This window comes from Scylla paramamosain, chromosome 32 (genome assembly GCF_035594125.1).
Source record: "Scylla paramamosain isolate STU-SP2022 chromosome 32, ASM3559412v1, whole genome shotgun sequence".
In the NCBI taxonomy this organism is placed as follows: Eukaryota; Metazoa; Arthropoda; class Malacostraca; order Decapoda; family Portunidae; genus Scylla; species Scylla paramamosain.
In genome coordinates, this window is record NC_087182.1 from 450,116 (window position 1) to 469,231 (window position 19,116).

Below are 19,116 nucleotides of genomic sequence, written 5' to 3' on the forward strand. Positions count from 1 at the left end.
TTTTCTATAGTTATTTTCTTTATTTTGAGGGCTTGCTATAATATCCTGCACAACTCTAAAAATACATCAAATTAACCTCCCACCAAAGCACAATACAGACACTTCCATTGGCTGTAACATTACTGCTAATACTGCAACATTCTTCCTGAGGGGAACCACACACATTAACAATAATAACACATGTTACAAAAAACTACACCAAACATATTAAGCTCAACATTTTTGTATAATAATTTTTAGAAACATGAATGACCAAAAATGGTTCTAGGATAAAAGAGGAAAAAAATGACAGAACACTACAGCATAACAGTACAAATGGCAGGTGTGTCTCTTTTCTCTTATTCCTTATTTGCAAGGATTAAAGCTGTTACCTTAGAGATCACAAGAAGTGGGACGGTACAGTTTGCTAAGCTGCCGGTACACGTAGGATGGTGCAGTACCTCGACTGAAATAAAAGAGATTTAAATGGTCAGCAGCCATTATTTAAAGCTAAGTGCAAGATAAACAGGGTACAGTAAAATCCCTCTTATCCGGCATCAACGGGACCGCCGACTGATCTGATGGTACTGATCTGATAGTATCTAGCTCCACATGAGACAACAACAGGTTGAGGTTTGAGAAAGGACCATCCAACACTCAACACGAGGAATGTATATCCACCTACACGAAATAAACATGTGGAAAAGGAATGTATCAAAAACTGGAATCAAGAATTTCTGTGAGAATAAAATGGTATGTACTTTTGTGATACCTTCCCTGTTCAATTTGCAACAGTAAATATGTTTCAAATACTGCCCCACTGAAAGAGGTATCAGGATAATGACTAACAAATAAAACTTACTGAAACAGAATAAAACTTTGGTGGTGAGGCAAGAGAGGCTGCACCAACAAAGGTCTCAATGCCTCCGTTGGTCACCACCGTCTCGGTGCCAACGATGACCTTTGATGACCTTGTTGACACGTGACATGATGGGGAACACTGCAGAGTCTTGAATTAATGTTGTCTCAATTCCAGCAGTACATAAAGCTTTTGCCACTGGGTGACCCTGCACAAGTAAAAGATGTATTGAGAACATAAGAACATAATAAAATAAAGGAAGCTGCAAGAAGCCATCACCCCTACATGTGGCAGTCCCTGTGTTATGTATTGTGCACATCAGACACGATGACGTGAAAGAGACGCATAAAACACCTTGCATCATATTTAGGGGCACGTTCGGCAACAATAACGTGGAATTTCCTTTGTGTGGCTGCCTTGGTCAGGAAGGCCAAGACCAGTGGACACATTGCACACGTCACAATGACCTCATCATTGTGAATCTTGCTTACACCTTGGGCAGCTATCAATTCTTGGCTGAAATAAAAGGAATCAATATAATACTGGTAACAAACAATGTCAATGTCCCAAATGTCAGTGTAATCTTTACTCTACCTTTGTTCAACCTCAGCTTTCTGTTCACCAATGGCCTCAAGTACTCTGTCCTGCAGCTCTGGAATAACCTCCGTGCATTTTGGGAGATCTCCACATGCAGGGTGAGTCTACTAGCATGGACTGTGAGAGGCTTGGGTACTCCACACCTTGCTTCTCTCCACGTGGTGTGTTGTGTTCGTCAATTACTATCTGCGTGAAGAAGAAAAATAACTTAAATAAATAAATGAGATACACACACACACACACACACACACACACACACACACACACGAGGGCAGACAGGCAAAATACGTAGAGAGAGAGAGAGAGAGAGAGAGAGAGAGAGAGAGAGAGAGAGAGAGAGGCTGTACTTAAGCAATTATATCTTTCCATACCACACACACACACACACACACACACGCACACGAACGTTTCCCTAAGGGCTCTCCTTGACACACAGAGAAAGGCTGGTAATTCTCTGTTGATCATTAGCTACAGTATGGAAGCCTCTGTTATACTTGGATATCTCTGTGAAGTATTGTTGTTTTTTAACGTCAAATGGTAAATACTTAATAATGATAAGCTGAGATATAACACAGTATTAAGCCAAGCCTTCAATTCACACAAGTTTTTCAATGATTTCACATTACGCCACACAAGGGACGAGACATTGCAGCGTAAGCCCCGCCAGGACCAGTTTGAATTTAGCGCTTCAATCAGTAACGTCTAGATACTTTGACAATTACAGTTATAATGGCCTGAGATTTATTTTTACACGCTTATAATTCTTTATATTTAATTTTCTATTAGTTTAGTACAATATAAAAGAAGTTGGTGCTTGTTATTGAAAGCTAAAAGTGTTTGGGTGCGTACTGTGCGGAGCAGGCTGGGAGGGATGACACAGTACCAGACGCCAGACACGCCAGACGGAAAGGCATTGTGTTCAAAGGGTGCCATAAACTGCTGCTTTATTTAATGTGGGACGACACAGCACCGGACGTCAACAGCAAGGCACTCTGTTCCAAGGGTGCCATAAACTGCTGCGTTATTTAATGTATTTTCGCAGAACAAGACAGTGACAGGGGCGTGGCTTCCTGGATGTGCTGGTTCAAGCTTGGTGCCTGCCGGGAGGTGCCTACAGGGCTACCAAGGCTAATATTGGTAAGAAACTCGCCCACCACTTGTCCAGCCAGGTAATTTGCACAGTCTGATGTAATAGGCGGTACGTGTCACCCACAACAACACAGGGCTGTCAGGTCAGTGGTTAATCTTACTGTTTATTTATTGTTAAGCCTCGTATTTCATGTTTTTGCACCTCGTTAAGAATATATTGATGTGACTCAGCATTCCACGGTGCCACAAGCGCTCCAAGCCTCCACCACAAAACTCTTACTAATTAACCATGACAGGAATTATAAAGACGTCAAAAAAATACACTTAACTAATGTTATCAGCCGAGGTGGAGGCAGCCTTCCCCATTTGTCCGCCAATATCTGCTTCATTTCTCACTTATTGTAAGCCTAACACGTCACTAAGTGGAGCCACATAACTAGGCTTTCATATCCGCTAGCTAGATATATCTGCCATTGCCTCATTTAGTTACGATGGAAGAATAACAGGCAAAATAGCGGCCGTTCTCTCCACTGACAAGGGCCGCCATGATGCCTGGCTACCTCTGCCAACCTGCTTCAACCTGTGGGTTCCAATATTTTTTTATTTTTTTCTTAACTTCTTTATTCTGCTGGTATAGCATGTTTTTTATGGTTTATAAAAATAATTATTTGCTTTAGAAGTATTTTCGTGGCTTGTGTTGAGTTGTGTTCAATTTTGTGTTGCTTGCCGAAAATGCGGGGTGTTTTTTTAGCAGCATTTTGACAAACTTGATTTTTTATTTCACGTTCTAACTACGTCTTTTGTATTTCTAAAAATTGCTTATGATTTTTAAAATGTTTTTTGGTTCCTGTTGAGAGAAATAAGTGGACTTTAAAAATGGTTTATGGTCCTGTTAAAAGTTGTTATTACAACACTTTTTGTGTTATTGTCTCTCTATTTGAGCTTGTAACTAACTTTTCATTGCTTGAAAAAATTGTTTGTATGTTTTAAAGTGTTTTATCTTGTTGTTGAGTCAAAATAGGTGGACTTTTCAGTGGTTTTTAATCGTATTTAGGTTCAACACTTGGTTTTTACACAATTTCGGTTTTATTTGTTTACTTCTTGTTCCAGGTCACTTTTGATGGTGTAAGATGATAGTTCAGATTTTTTAAAATTTTTTACGTTCCTAAAAATTCAAATGTTGTGGACTTTTCAATGATTTAAATTGTGCCGAATATTTCAACACTTTTTCCATATTTAATTTGGATATTTTTTAAATACTACTCAGGCTAGAGCTGTTTTAATATTGTGGATATTTGTTTAAGTATTTATCAAGTCAGAATATATAAGGCATTCCAGCCTAGCTCCATTTTTTCGAGGGGTCAATTTCGAAATGAAATCCGTTACGGTACGTAAAATTGCCGTGACGTCACGGCCGCCATCATGGACCAGGGACCTTGATCGGCTCCGCTGTCTCCTCGGTAATATTTATCGTATTTTGCAGTGTTTTCCTGGTGTTTCCATGTCTTTCTAGACTCAGACGTGTAGATAAGACTAGAATGAGTAAGAAAATAAGAGAAATAGAGGAGGAAGATGAAGGGAGAAGGAATAGAGGAGGTGGTAAAACAGAAAAATGCTAAGAAAACAATATTTAGCTTAATTTTCCCTGCTGCCCTGTCTGTCTTGGTAGTATTTGTCTTCCCTGACAGTGCTTCCAGTGTATTTGGTGTGTTTAAGAGGTGTTGGAGTGTGTCTGGAGGTGTTTAGGGAGTGTTGCAGTGTGTCTGGAGGTGTTGAAAGGGTGTTGAAGTGTGTGTTTTAGGGATTTGGTGATGTTTGAGTCAATATTTAGCGTTCCTGGTGTGTTTTGGGGTGTCTTAGGCTTGTTTAGGAGTGCTTTAAGTGTGTTTTGGACTGTTTTCAATGTTTTGTGATGTTTCAAGTGTATTTTAGGATGTTATGGACGAGTTTAGGTGTGTTTTGTGTGGATACCGGGGAATTTTGGGTGCGTTTGTGGGTATTTTATGTCAGTCTGGGTGTTTTGGGGTGTTTTAAGTGTGTTTTGGGCCGTTTTCAGTGTTTTGCGATGTTTTAAGTGTGTTTTGGGATGTTGTGGATGAGTTTGAGTGTTTTTTGGGTAGGTACGGTGTGTTTTGGATGCGTTTTAAGTCCATTTGGGTGAGTTTTGGAGTATTTTAAGTGTGTTTGGGGATATTTTGGTGCACTTTCGATGTGTTTAGGGTGTTTTTTGTGCGTTTAAGAGTGTTTAAGGTGTTTTAAGGTGTTTTAGTGTGGTTGGAGTTGCTTTTGAGGTGTTTTGGCTATGTTATAGGCATGTTGCAGATAAGTACTGGGTCTTTGAGGGTAGAAGTGGTGTGCTGGAGGTAAAATAAAAGGTTCTGGAGTGTTTAAGGGGGGACTGTGATAGTAGAAGCGTGTCAGGGGTGTTATAGCGTGTGTTATGATGTATGAAGCTTCTAGATGCACGTGTGTGGGATGTCTGGGTCTGTACGAGGTGTTGTGGTGTTGGAGTCCTAGCAGGGGAAGGTACTGGAGGTTGTAGTGATGGGTAGAGGGTAAAAACAGAGGTACACTTTAGGTTAGGTAAGGTTAAGTGTTCATTGGTGTTGATTCAGTAATACGATCTTTTTTTCTTTTAAGATACAAATGTAGAGGGACGAAATAGGGAAGCAGGAAGACCACCACCACCACCACCATCACCACCAGCAGTGTGGAAGAAAGTTTAGGCAAGCGAAGAAAGTTGGAAAATTAATAATTAAACGCTTGCTGTCTTTTATTATCTTGAGTATAAAATGGTTATATGACAATCTCTCTCTCTCTCTCTCTCTCTCTCTCTCTCTCTCTCTCTCTCTCTCTCTCTCTCTCTCTCTCTCTCTCTCTCTCTCTCTCTCTCTCTCTCTCTCTCAGCTTTGTATTAGTTACCCGTTGACAGAAGTGACAGCCGCGTTTTCTCTTGTCAGATGTAAACAAAGCGGTAATTTCCTTCTAGCTGGTGATAAAACTCTTTCTCGCTCTTCCTCACTCTCCCACGTCACGGAAGCAGTGTGTGTGTGTGTGTGTGTGTGTGTGTGAAGAAGAAAATGTTATATTATATCTACGTGTTTAAAAGTTTCCTTCATTTAAGTCCAAAGAGGCTGGCTGGCTGATGCTAAGGAAGGAAGAAAGGGGTGGTGTTTAGGGGTCTGGGATGGAAAGCGAGTGATGTGTTTTGTAGCCTTCAGATAAAAAATATTAACAAAGTTTACACAGTGGGAAAATTTTGGTGGTGAGAGAGAAAATGACTAAAATATTACCTCAAATTTAACCTAACGTGGTGGAGCTTCACACTCCTCAGCTGACCCTAATCAAACCAAGCCTAACCCAAAGAAGCCTACCCTAACTTGTGTCTGGTGCTTCCTCCTCCCAAAGACTGGCTATCTCGTGTCTTAATCCCAAGCTGGCCTAACCAAACTTTACCTAACCTAACCTAAGCAATTCTAACCTAGCCAAACCTTACCTAAGCAAGCCTAACCTAGCCAAGCCTTACCTAACCTAACCTAACCTAGCCAAACCTTACCTAAGCAAGCCTAACCTAGCCAAGCCTTACCTAACCTAACCTAACCTAACCTAACCTAACCTAGCCAAACCTTACCTAAGCAAGCCTAACCTAGCCAAGCCTTACCTAACCTAACCTAACCTAACCTAACCTAACCTAAAGAAACCTATCCAAACCTAACATAACCTAGCCTAACCAAACCTAACCTAACCTACATCCTCTTCCCACGGCCCCACTTAACCAAACCTAATGTAACTTTCAGAGCAACGGCAACCCTCTGATCCGGCAAGCAAGTTGGCGGCAGCGATGGCGGTGGCGGCGGCAGTGGTGGTGAGGTGGACGGCAGGGACAGAGGGGCAGTACAGGCTGCGGACATCAAGGAGAAGGTGAGCAGGGTGTTGTGTTGGTGTGTGTTGGTGTGTGTTGCTAAGCTGAGATGCAATATTTGTCACTCAACACTCGTGCAACACTGCCTCCATGCACAAGTGTGTCGGGAAAATGATTTAAAGTCGTAAAAATGTTCTTGTTTTACTTTATTTATTTATTTATTTATTTTGTTTTATTTTTTGTATATATAGGAGGGACACTGGTCAAAGGGAACTAAGTACAATAAGAAAAAAATACTGAGAAAAAATAAAAGATAAAAAAGACCTCACTTAACCTAACCTAACCTAACATAAGCTAACTTAACGTAACATAACTTAGCCTAACCTCTTTTAACCTAACATAACTTAACCTAACTTAACTTAACCTAACCTAACCTAACTTAACCTAACCTCTTTTAACCTAACCTATTTTAACCTAACCTAACCTAACTTAACTTAACGTAACCTCACTTAACCTCACTTAACCTAACCTAACGTAACTTAACCTAACCTAACCTCACTTAACCTAACCTCACTTAACCTAACATAACCTAACCTCACTTAACCTAACGTAACCTAACCTAACCTAACACCCACAGAGGAACGCACGGACAAGCAAGGTGTTATTCGGCAGTCTGATCCTGGACCTGCTAGGCTTGAAGGTGGTGCTGCCCGTGTCTTCTGCTCTCCTCGACTGTTACTCCAAGCACAACACCAGCGGCTTGTATTCCTCTCAGCTCTCCTGTGTGACTTATTCGCGGCCTCGGCTGTCTACGCACGCACTCTCACTGTGGCTAACATAATATTCTTTGCTGTCTTCTTCCAGGAATCGCTGCCTGAGGTGTGTGTGTGTGTGTGTGTTTGTGTGTGTGTGTGTGTGTGTGTGTGTGTGTGTGTGTGTGTGTGTGTGTGTGTGTGTGTGTGTGTGTGTGTGTCTCATTTATTTTTTTTATTATGTATATTTTTTTTGTTTTTGTATAATTTTTGCTTATTTTTTTTTTCCTTTCATTTTTTCTTTCTTTGCTTATTTTGTAATTTGTTTGTATTTCCTTGTGTCTCTGAATGTTGTTAAAGAGAGGTGCATTGTGAGTAAAGCATCATTTTCTCTTTCCTTTCCTCATTTCTTTACTTTTTCCTCTTATTCCTTCCTTTCTGTCATCATTACAAACCCTTTCTCTCATTTTCCTTACCATAAACCATCAAAACATCTTAACAATCTCATTTAAATCACTTTTCTTTTCATTATCATCTGTTTGTTTACATTCTCTTGCTTTCTTTCACTTATTAATTCATTACACTCCTGTTTGTGTGTTTAGGAATGTTTTGAGATATTTTGGGGTGTTTTGGAGGTGTTTTGGGGTGTTTTTTCAAGTGTTTTGAGGTAAATTGTCTGTTTTTGGGTATATTTGTCTGTTTTTGTCTGTTTTTTGGGTATTATTGGGGTTTTGGAGGTGTTTTGGGGGTGTTTTTGCATGTGTTTTGAGGTAAATTGTCTTTTTTGGGTATTTTTTGGGTTTTGGAGATGTTTTGGGGGTGATTTTGCAAGTGTTTTGAGGTAAATTGTCTTTTTTGGGTATTATTGGGGTTTTGGAGGTGTTTTTTCAAGTGTTTTGAGGTAAATTGTCTTTTTTTGGGTATTATTGGGGTTTTGGAGGTGTTTTGGGGGTGTTTTTTCAAGTGTTTTGAGGTAAATTGTCTGTTTTTGGATGTTTAATGGTGTTTTTGGAGTGTTTTGCAAGTTTTTGAGGTAAATAGTGTGTTTTGGGGTGTTTAATGGTGTTTTGAGAGTGTTTTGCAAGTGTTTTGAGGTAAATAGTGTGTTTTGGGGTGTTTAATTTTGTTTTGGGAGTGTTTTGCAAGTGTTTTGAGGTAAATAGTTTGTTTTGGGGTGTTTAATGGTGTCTTGGTGGTGTTTCAGGGTTATATAGGGGTGTTTGGGGGTGATCTAGGGTAAGTAGTGTTATCAAGGCTGTAGTGGAAGTTACTGTGGGTTTTCAAAGGGTGTTTCCATGGTGATTCACTTGTATTTTATCCCTTGTACAGTAAAACTCCCTTTCCCTGAGTTGGCAACACTGTTTGTTTACGTTCGCTGTTGTCTCGTCGTGTGTGAGTCAGATTTGTGTCTTGTTCTTCCACTGCAGGGCAGAAGGAGGAGGGACATCGGTGCCAGTTTGACCGAGGCTTGGGAGGTGATCAATCCTAGGGCTCTGTTCTCCGTCAGCTGTGTCAAGGGCCTGGGCAGAGAAGGTGTGTGTGTGTGTGTTTGTATGTTCAGTATTGTGTGTTTGTTCGTGTTTGTAGTATTGTGTGTGTGTGTGTGTGTGTGTGTGTGTGTGTGTACTAGCAAATATTCCCTTATGTTTACTCCTGAAACACAAACACACACACACACACACACACACACACACACACACACACACACACACACACACACACACCCTGAGTCTGTCCAGAATATCCACCAGGCACCGAGAGGCTCTGGAGAAGTTTGGAAGGGGACTACTGCATCATCCGCGTCTCAGAAACATGCTGCCGCCCGATGCGCCTCGCCCGGTCCGTGCCACCAGACACCACAACAGAATAACGCCCCTGAAGGCGCCGCGCACGGACCGGTACAGACTCAGTGCGATTCCCACCATGGTGCGAGCCATCAATCAATATTATTTCCCTCCTAGATTAGACTTACCTTTAGGATTAATGTTAAGTTTTTCCCCATCCCCTATGTACATTTTCAGTTTGTCAACTGCCTAAATAATAAACCGTTTATTATTATTATTATTATTATTATTATTACCACCTCCTGTTCCTCCTCCTCCTCCTCTCCCTTCATTCATACACACACACACACACACACACACACACACTACCTCCCGTTCCTCCTCCTCCTCCTCTCCCTTCATTCATAAACATCTGTCTTTCTCTCTCTCTGTAGAACGCATGAAATTAATACAATTTAGCCGAGTTTACTTCCTCTACCTGTTCCTGTATTCCAGCCTGGAGTTAACGCTGATCTTCGCGACCCACCACAAGCATAGTTACGACTCGTTGGCGCAGGACCGCAAGTTTTCCTTCCTGGGCCTGGTCATGGCAGTTACACAGAGAGGGTTTATGCGAAGTGTTAAGACTGGAACTGAAAAAGCAACTGCCAATTAGGTATGGTGTGTTCTGGGGTTTGTGTGTGTGTGTGTGTGTGTGTGTGTGTGTGTGTGTGTGTGTGTTGTGTGTGTGTGTGTGTTGGAGAGGGTTTGTGTGTGTGTGTGGCCGGGAAAGGGTTGCCTGTGTGTGTGTTTTCAAGGGTGTTTTCATGGTTCGAGTTTAACAGGGTGTAGTGGAAGTTACTGAGGTTTTCAAGGGTGTTTTTCATGGTTCTTGTTTAACAGGGTGTAGTGGAAGTTACTGGGGTTTTCAAGGGTGTTTTCATGGTTTTTGTTTAACAGGGTGTAGTGGAAGTTACTAGGATTTTCAAGGGTGTTTTCATGGTTCTAGTCTAACAGGCTGTAGTGCAAGTTACTGGGGTTTTCAAGGATGTTTTCATGGTTCTAGTTTAATGGGCTGTAGTGGAAGTTACTGAGTTTTACAAAGTATATTTTCAAATCTATATTTTTACTGTGTAGAATTACAATATAAAACAACAGGATTTATCAGTAACAGTTTAAGTAACAATTAGTTTAAGATCATATTATTTTCTTTTCCTTGCATTTAATCATTGTATGCCTGTATCTAATTCATGTTGGTTTCACAGGCACACACCTACATTGTGATGCAGCTCCTTGGAGGTGGAGAGCTGGCTGCCTCAGAGGATCAGGAAACACGAGAGGTTCACAGAGGCTCGCCTCGGGCTTCGGTCGTCGTGAGGAACCTGGTGTCAGCAGTTCACTACGTGCACAGGAAAAGCATCAGTGTTCACGGAGACCTAAAGCCAGACAGGGGTGAAAAGGGTTGGTGTTGAGGATAGACAGAAAAGAAAAGAAAGGAAAGGTAAAAAAAGGAAGTTTTTTTGCATTGATTTTCCATCTGCTTATTTTAAAGAATTTATTGCATGGAATATTATTGATCTCCATCATTTGTATGGCCTTTATAATAAAAAGTATGAATTTATTCCATTCAGATATTATCCTTCTCCGAGGCCATTCTAATCTAAACATCTTTTCACGGAATCTCTTGTTCAAGGATTCTTCTGAAGATTCAGTTATTAAGATTGTGGATTTTGGGTTTGCACATTTGATGCCTGACAAGGAAAAGGATGGCAGCACGAAGACACCGTGCTTCACTGTTCACTATGCAGCGCCAGAAGTGTTGCTGCAAGCTGTGCAGAAGGGAGCAAATGGTACCACTTGAACATTCATGCACTGGTTGAGTATCTTGTGTGTAATTTTATGATGAAAGGTTTTTAATGCAGGGACAGTTGTTTATAGGCATTTTTACATTATTTTTAGTGTCTAAACATCTTTTCACGGAATCTCTTGTTCAAGGATTCTTCTGAAGATTCAGTTATTAAGATTGTGGATTTTGGGTTTGCACATTTGATGCCTGACAAGGAAAAGGATGGCAGCACGAAGACACCGTGCTTCACTGTTCACTATGCAGCGCCAGAAGTGTTGCTGCAAGCTGTGCAGAAGGGAGCAAATGGTACCGCTTGAACATTCATGCACTGGTTGAGTATCTTGTGTGTAATTTTATGATGAAAGGTTTTTAATGCAGGGACAGTTGTTTATAGGCATTTTTACATTATTTTTAGTGTACAACCATCCAAAAGGCATTTAGCTCAGTGTTACTGCAACAACCACACAGTACTGAATGTAGGGTTTCCTGTTTCATTAGAGATTTCTCTGCAGTGGTGTTTTCAATACAAGGAGTGTTTTCTATAGTTATTTTCTTTATTTTGAGGGCTTGCTATAATATCCTGCACAACTCTAAAAATACATCAAATTAACCTCCCACCAAAGCACAATACAGACACTTCCATTGGCTGTAACATTACTGCTAATACTGCAACATTCTTCCTGAGGGGAACCACACACATTAACAATAATAACACATGTTACAAAAAACTACACCAAACATATTAAGCTCAACATTTTTGTATAATAATTTTTAGAAACATGAATGACCAAAAATGGTTCTAGGATAAAAGAGGAAAAAAATGACAGAACACTACAGCATAACAGTACAAATGGCAGGTGTGTCTCTTTTCTCTTATTCCTTATTTGCAAGGATTAAAGCTGTTACCTTAGAGATCACAAGAAGTGGGACGGTACAGTTTGCTAAGCTGCCGGTACACGTAGGATGGTGCAGTACCTCGACTGAAATAAAAGAGATTTAAATGGTCAGCAGCCATTATTTAAAGCTAAGTGCAAGATAAACAGGGTACAGTAAAATCCCTCTTATCCGGCATCAACGGGACCGCCGACTGATCTGATGGTACTGATCTGATAGTATCTAGCTCCACATGAGACAACAACAGGTTGAGGTTTGAGAAAGGACCATCCAACACTCAACACGAGGAATGTATATCCACCTACACGAAATAAACATGTGGAAAAGGAATGTATCAAAAACTGGAATCAAGAATTTCTGTGAGAATAAAATGGTATGTACTTTTGTGATACCTTCCCTGTTCAATTTGCAACAGTAAATATGTTTCAAATACTGCCCCACTGAAAGAGGTATCAGGATAATGACTAACAAATAAAACTTACTGAAACAGAATAAAACTTTGGTGGTGAGGCAAGAGAGGCTGCACCAACAAAGGTCTCAATGCCTCCGTTGGTCACCACCGTCTCGGTGCCAACGATGACCTTTGATGACCTTGTTGACACGTGACATGATGGGGAACACTGCAGAGTCTTGAATTAATGTTGTCTCAATTCCAGCAGTACATAAAGCTTTTGCCACTGGGTGACCCTGCACAAGTAAAAGATGTATTGAGAACATAAGAACATAATAAAATAAAGGAAGCTGCAAGAAGCCATCACCCCTACATGTGGCAGTCCCTGTGTTATGTATTGTGCACATCAGACACGATGACGTGAAAGAGACGCATAAAACACCTTGCATCATATTTAGGGGCACGTTCGGCAACAATAACGTGGAATTTCCTTTGTGTGGCTGCCTTGGTCAGGAAGGCCAAGACCAGTGGACACATTGCACACGTCACAATGACCTCATCATTGTGAATCTTGCTTACACCTTGGGCAGCTATCAATTCTTGGCTGAAATAAAAGGAATCAATATAATACTGGTAACAAACAATGTCAATGTCCCAAATGTCAGTGTAATCTTTACTCTACCTTTGTTCAACCTCAGCTTTCTGTTCACCAATGGCCTCAAGTACTCTGTCCTGCAGCTCTGGAATAACCTCCGTGCATTTTGGGAGATCTCCACATGCAGGGTGAGTCTACTAGCATGGACTGTGAGAGGCTTGGGTACTCCACACCTTGCTTCTCTCCACGTGGTGTGTTGTGTTCGTCAATTACTATCTGCGTGAAGAAGAAAAATAACTTAAATAAATAAATGAGATACACACACACACACACACACACACACACACACACACACACACACACACACACACACACGAGGGCAGACAGGCAAAATACGTAGAGAGAGAGAGAGAGAGAGAGAGAGAGAGAGAGAGAGAGAGAGAGAGAGAGAGAGAGAGAGAGAGAGAGAGAGAGAGGCTGTACTTAAGCAATTATATCTTTCCATACCACACACACACACACACACACACGCACACGAACGTTTCCCTAAGGGCTCTCCTTGACACACAGAGAAAGGCTGGTAATTCTCTGTTGATCATTAGCTACAGTATGGAAGCCTCTGTTATACTTGGATATCTCTGTGAAGTATTGTTGTTTTTTAACGTCAAATGGTAAATACTTAATAATGATAAGCTGAGATATAACACAGTATTAAGCCAAGCCTTCAATTCACACAAGTTTTTCAATGATTTCACATTACGCCACACAAGGGACGAGACATTGCAGCGTAAGCCCCGCCAGGACCAGTTTGAATTTAGCGCTTCAATCAGTAACGTCTAGATACTTTGACAATTACAGTTATAATGGCCTGAGATTTATTTTTACACGCTTATAATTCTTTATATTTAATTTTCTATTAGTTTAGTACAATATAAAAGAAGTTGGTGCTTGTTATTGAAAGCTAAAAGTGTTTGGGTGCGTACTGTGCGGAGCAGGCTGGGAGGGATGACACAGTACCAGACGCCAGACACGCCAGACGGAAAGGCATTGTGTTCAAAGGGTGCCATAAACTGCTGCTTTATTTAATGTGGGACGACACAGCACCGGACGTCAACAGCAAGGCACTCTGTTCCAAGGGTGCCATAAACTGCTGCGTTATTTAATGTATTTTCGCAGAACAAGACAGTGACAGGGGCGTGGCTTCCTGGATGTGCTGGTTCAAGCTTGGTGCCTGCCGGGAGGTGCCTACAGGGCCACCAAGGCTAATATTGGTAAGAAACTCGCCCACCACTTGTCCAGCCAGGTAATTTGCACAGTCTGATGTAATAGGCGGTACGTGTCACCCACAACAACACAGGGCTGTCAGGTCAGTGGTTAATCTTACTGTTTATTTATTGTTAAGCCTCGTATTTCATGTTTTTGCACCTCGTTAAGAATATATTGATGTGACTCAGCATTCCACGGTGCCACAAGCGCTCCAAGCCTCCACCACAAAACTCTTACTAATTAACCATGACAGGAATTATAAAGACGTCAAAAAAATACACTTAACTAATGTTATCAGCCGAGGTGGAGGCAGCCTTCCCCATTTGTCCGCCAATATCTGCTTCATTTCTCACTTATTGTAAGCCTAACACGTCACTAAGTGGAGCCACATAACTAGGCTTTCATATCCGCTAGCTAGATATATCTGCCATTGCCTCATTTAGTTACGATGGAAGAATAACAGGCAAAATAGCGGCCGTTCTCTCCACTGACAAGGGCCGCCATGATGCCTGGCTACCTCTGCCAACCTGCTTCAACCTGTGGGTTCCAATATTTTTTTATTTTTTTCTTAACTTCTTTATTCTGCTGGTATAGCATGTTTTTTATGGTTTATAAAAATAATTATTTGCTTTAGAAGTATTTTCGTGGCTTGTGTTGAGTTGTGTTCAATTTTGTGTTGCTTGCCGAAAATGCGGGGTGTTTTTTTAGCAGTATTTTGACAAACTTGATTTTTTATTTCACGTTCTAACTACGTCTTTTGTATTTCTAAAAATTGCTTATGATTTTTAAAATGTTTTTTGGTTCCTGTTGAGAGAAATAAGTGGACTTTAAAAATGGTTTATGGTCCTGTTAAAAGTTGTTATTACAACACTTTTTGTGTTATTGTCTCTCTATTTGAGCTTGTAACTAACTTTTCATTGCTTGAAAAAATTGTTTGTATGTTTTAAAGTGTTTTATCTTGTTGTTGAGTCAAAATAGGTGGACTTTTCAGTGGTTTTTAATCGTATTTAGGTTCAACACTTGGTTTTTACACAATTTCGGTTTTATTTGTTTACTTCTTGTTCCAGGTCACTTTTGATGGTGTAAGATGATAGTTCAGATTTTTTAAAATTTTTTACGTTCCTAAAAATTCAAATGTTGTGGACTTTTCAATGATTTAAATTGTGCCGAATATTTCAACACTTTTTCCATATTTAATTTGGATATTTTTTAAATACTACTCAGGCTAGAGCTGTTTTAATATTGTGGATATTTGTTTAAGTATTTATCAAGTCAGAATATATAAGGCATTCCAGCCTAGCTCCATTTTTTCGAGGGGTCAATTTCGAAATGAAATCCGTTACGGTACGTAAAATTGCCGTGACGTCACGGCCGCCATCATGGACCAGGGACCTTGATCGGCTCCGCTGTCTCCTCGGTAATATTTATCGTATTTTGCAGTGTTTTCCTGGTGTTTCCATGTCTTTCTAGACTCAGACGTGTAGATAAGACTAGAATGAGTAAGAAAATAAGAGAAATAGAGGAGGAAGATGAAGGGAGAAGGAATAGAGGAGGTGGTAAAACAGAAAAATGCTAAGAAAACAATATTTAGCTTAATTTTCCCTGCTGCCCTGTCTGTCTTGGTAGTATTTGTCTTCCCTGACAGTGCTTCCAGTGTATTTGGTGTGTTTAAGAGGTGTTGGAGTGTGTCTGGAGGTGTTTAGGGAGTGTTGCAGTGTGTCTGGAGGTGTTGAAAGGGTGTTGAAGTGTGTGTTTTAGGGATTTGGTGATGTTTGAGTCAATATTTAGCGTTCCTGGTGTGTTTTGGGGTGTCTTAGGCTTGTTTAGGAGTGCTTTAAGTGTGTTTTGGACTGTTTTCAATGTTTTGTGATGTTTCAAGTGTATTTTAGGATGTTATGGACGAGTTTAGGTGTGTTTTGTGTGGATACCGGGGAATTTTGGGTGCGTTTGTGGGTATTTTATGTCAGTCTGGGTGTTTTGGGGTGTTTTAAGTGTGTTTTGGGCCGTTTTCAGTGTTTTGCGATGTTTTAAGTGTGTTTTGGGATGTTGTGGATGAGTTTGAGTGTTTTTTGGGTAGGTACGGTGTGTTTTGGATGCGTTTTAAGTCCATTTGGGTGAGTTTTGGAGTATTTTAAGTGTGTTTGGGGATATTTTGGTGCACTTTCGATGTGTTTAGGGTGTTTTTTGTGCGTTTAAGAGTGTTTAAGGTGTTTTAAGGTGTTTTAGTGTGGTTGGAGTTGCTTTTGAGGTGTTTTGGCTATGTTATAGGCATGTTGCAGATAAGTACTGGGTCTTTGAGGGTAGAAGTGGTGTGCTGGAGGTAAAATAAAAGGTTCTGGAGTGTTTAAGGGGGGACTGTGATAGTAGAAGCGTGTCAGGGGTGTTATAGCGTGTGTTGTGATGTATGAAGCTTCTAGATGCACGTGTGTGGGATGTCTGGGTCTGTACGAGGTGTTGTGGTGTTGGAGTCCTAGCAGGGGAAGGTACTGGAGGTTGTAGTGATGGGTAGAGGGTAAAAACAGAGGTACACTTTAGGTTAGGTAAGGTTAAGTGTTCATTGGTGTTGATTCAGTAATACGATCTTTTTTTCTTTTAAGATACAAATGTAGAGGGACGAAATAGGGAAGCAGGAAGACCACCACCACCACCACCATCACCACCAGCAGTGTGGAAGAAAGTTTAGGCAAGCGAAGAAAGTTGGAAAATTAATAATTAAACGCTTGCTGTCTTTTATTATCTTGAGTATAAAATGGTTATATGACAATCTCTCTCTCTCTCTCTCTCTCTCTCTCTCTCTCTCTCTCTCTCTCTCTCTCTCTCTCTCTCAGCTTTGTATTAGTTACCCGTTGACAGAAGTGACAGCCGCGTTTTCTCTTGTCAGATGTAAACAAAGCGGTAATTTCCTTCTAGCTGGTGATAAAACTCTTTCTCGCTCTTCCTCACTCTCCCACGTCACGGAAGCAGTGTGTGTGTGTGTGTGTGTGTGTGTGTGTGTGTGTGTGTGTGAAGAAGAAAATGTTATATTATATCTACGTGTTTAAAAGTTTCCTTCATTTAAGTCCAAAGAGGCTGGCTGGCTGATGCTAAGGAAGGAAGAAAGGGGTGGTGTTTAGGGGTCTGGGATGGAAAGCGAGTGATGTGTTTTGTAGCCTTCACATAAAAAAATATTAACAAAGTTTACACAGTGGGAAAATTTTGGTGGTGAGAGAGAAAATGACTAAAATATTACCTCAAATTTAACCTAACGTGGTGGAGCTTCACACTCCTCAGCTGCCCCTAACCAAACCAAGCCTAACCCAAAGAAGCCTACCCTAACTTCTGTCTGGTGCTTCCTCCTCCCCAAGACTGGCTATCTCGTGTCTTAATCCCAAGCTGGCCTAACCAAACTTTATCTAACCTAGCCAAACCTTACCTAAGCAAGGCTAACCTAACCAAACCTTACCTAACCTAACCTAACCTCACCTAAAGAAGCCTAGTCAAACCTAACATAACCTACCCTAGCCTAACCTAACCTAGCCTAACCTAACCTCACCTAACTTAACGAAGCATAGCCAAACCTAACTTAACCTAGCCTAACCAAACCTAATCTAACCTACATCCTCTTCCCACAGCCCCACTTAACCTAACCTAATGTAACTTTCAGAGCAATGGCAACCCTCCGATCCGGCAAGCAGGTTGGCGGTAGCGATGGCGGTGGCAGCGGCAGCGGTGGTGAGGTGGACGGCAGGGACAGAGGGGCAGTACAGGCTGCGGACATCAAAGAGAAGGTGTTTTGAGGTAAATTGTCTTTTTTGGGTATTATTGGGGTTTTGGAGGTGTTTTTTCAAGTGTTTTGAGGTAAATTGTCTTTTTTTGGGTATTATTGGGGTTTTGGAGGTGTTTTGGGGGTGTTTTTTCAAGTGTTTTGAGGTAAATTGTCTGTTTTTGGGTGTTTAATGGTGTTTTGGGAGTGTTTTGCAAGTTTTTGAGGTAAATAGTGTGTTTTGGGGTGTTTAATGGTGTTTTGAGAGTGTTTTGCAAGTGTTTTGAGGTAAATAGTGTGTTTTGGGGTGTTTAATTTTGTTTTGGGAGTGTTTTGCAAGTGTTTTGAGGTAAATAGTTTGTTTTGGGGTGTTTAATGGTGTCTTGGTGGTGTTTCAGGGTTATATAGGGGTGTTTGGGGGTGATCTAGGGTAAGTAGTGTTATCAAGGCTGTAGTGGAAGTTACTGTGGGTTTTCAAAGGGTGTTTCCATGGTGATTCACTTGTATTTTATCCCTTGTACAGTAAAACTCCCTTTCCCTGAGTTGGCAACACTGTTTGTTTACGTTCGCTGTTGTCTCGTCGTGTGTGGGTCAGATTTGTGTCTTGTTCTTCCACCGCAGAGCAGAAGGAGGAGGGACATCGGTGCCAGTTTGACCGAGGCTTGGGAGGTGATCAATCCTAGGGCTCTGTTCTCCGTCAGCTGTGTCAAGGGCCTGGGCAGAGAAGGTGTGTGTGTGTGTGTTTGTATGTTCAGTATTGTGTGTTTGTTCGTGTTTGTAGTATTGTGTGTGTGTGTGTGTGTGTGTGTGTGTGTGTGTGTGTGTGTGTGTGTGTGTGTACTAGCAAATATTCCCTTATGTTTACTCCTGAAACACACACACACACACACACACACACACACACACACACACACACACACACCACCTCCCGTTCCTCCTCCTCCTCCTCCTCTCCCTTCATTCATACACACACACACACACACACACACACACACACACACACACACACACACACACACACACACACACACACACACACACACACACACACACACACACACACACACACACACACACTACCTCCCGTTCCTCCTCCTCCTCCTCTCCCTTCATTCATAAACATCTGTCTTTCTCTCTCTCTGTAGAACGCATGAAATTAATACAACTTAGCCGAGTTTACTTCCTCTACCTGTTCCTTATTCCAGCCTGGAGTTAACGCTGATCTTCGCGACCCACCACAAGCATAGTTACGACTCGTTGGCGCAGGACCGCAAGTTTTCCTTCCTGGGCCTGGTCATGGCAATTACACAGAGAGGGTTTATGCGAAGTGTTAAGACTGGAACTGAAAAAGCAACTGCCAATTAGGTATGGTGTGTTCTGGGGTGTGTGTGTGTGTGTGTGTGTGTGTGTTGGAGAGGGTTTGTGTGTGTGTGTGGCCGGGAAAGGGTTGCCTGTGTGTGTGTGTTTTCAAGGGTGTTTTC

General features: G+C 41.3%; 1 protein-coding gene and 2 long non-coding RNA genes across 45 annotated transcripts in view; 1 reads left to right on the plus strand and 2 right to left on the minus strand.

Moving 5' to 3' along the window:
* Window positions 1-2,422, minus strand: LOC135088968 (uncharacterized). Of its 2 annotated transcripts, none has more exons than XR_010261346.1 (5): window positions 2,285-2,422; window positions 1,433-1,621; window positions 1,193-1,354; window positions 842-1,046; window positions 1-445 (listed from the first exon to the last, which is right to left on the minus strand). It is a non-coding gene; the product is annotated as an uncharacterized LOC135088968 (long non-coding RNA). The 2 variants fall into 2 exon arrangements; XR_010261347.1 differs by having other exon boundaries at window positions 1,433-1,617; window positions 2,285-2,401.
* Window positions 2,281-19,116, plus strand: part of LOC135088949 (uncharacterized) — a 27,787-nt gene continuing 10,951 nt past the window's right edge. For 2 of the 41 annotated variants that reach the window (XM_063984038.1, XM_063984037.1), the window contains exons 1-2: window positions 14,587-15,310; window positions 17,537-17,670. In XM_063984038.1, coding sequence (XP_063840108.1) covers window positions 15,223-15,310; window positions 17,537-17,670 — 222 coding nt within the window. In that variant the 5' untranslated portion in view covers window positions 14,587-15,222. Of the gene's footprint in view, window positions 2,668-3,532; window positions 3,985-5,164; window positions 5,251-5,479; window positions 5,569-6,321; window positions 6,446-7,023; window positions 7,266-7,330; window positions 8,672-8,877; window positions 9,065-9,417; window positions 9,578-10,166; window positions 10,523-13,757; window positions 13,994-14,586; window positions 15,311-16,490; window positions 16,577-17,536; window positions 17,671-18,256; window positions 18,363-18,840; window positions 19,001-19,116 lie in introns of those variants that run through there. The other 39 variants (XR_010261205.1, XR_010261204.1, XR_010261223.1 and 36 more) reach the window with 39 other exon arrangements.
* Window positions 11,283-13,748, minus strand: LOC135088965 (uncharacterized). 2 transcript variants are annotated; one of them, XR_010261340.1, is made up of 5 exons: window positions 13,611-13,748; window positions 12,715-12,903; window positions 12,475-12,636; window positions 12,124-12,328; window positions 11,283-11,727 (listed from the first exon to the last, which is right to left on the minus strand). It is a non-coding gene; the product is annotated as an uncharacterized LOC135088965 (long non-coding RNA). The 2 variants fall into 2 exon arrangements; XR_010261341.1 differs by having other exon boundaries at window positions 12,715-12,899; window positions 13,611-13,727.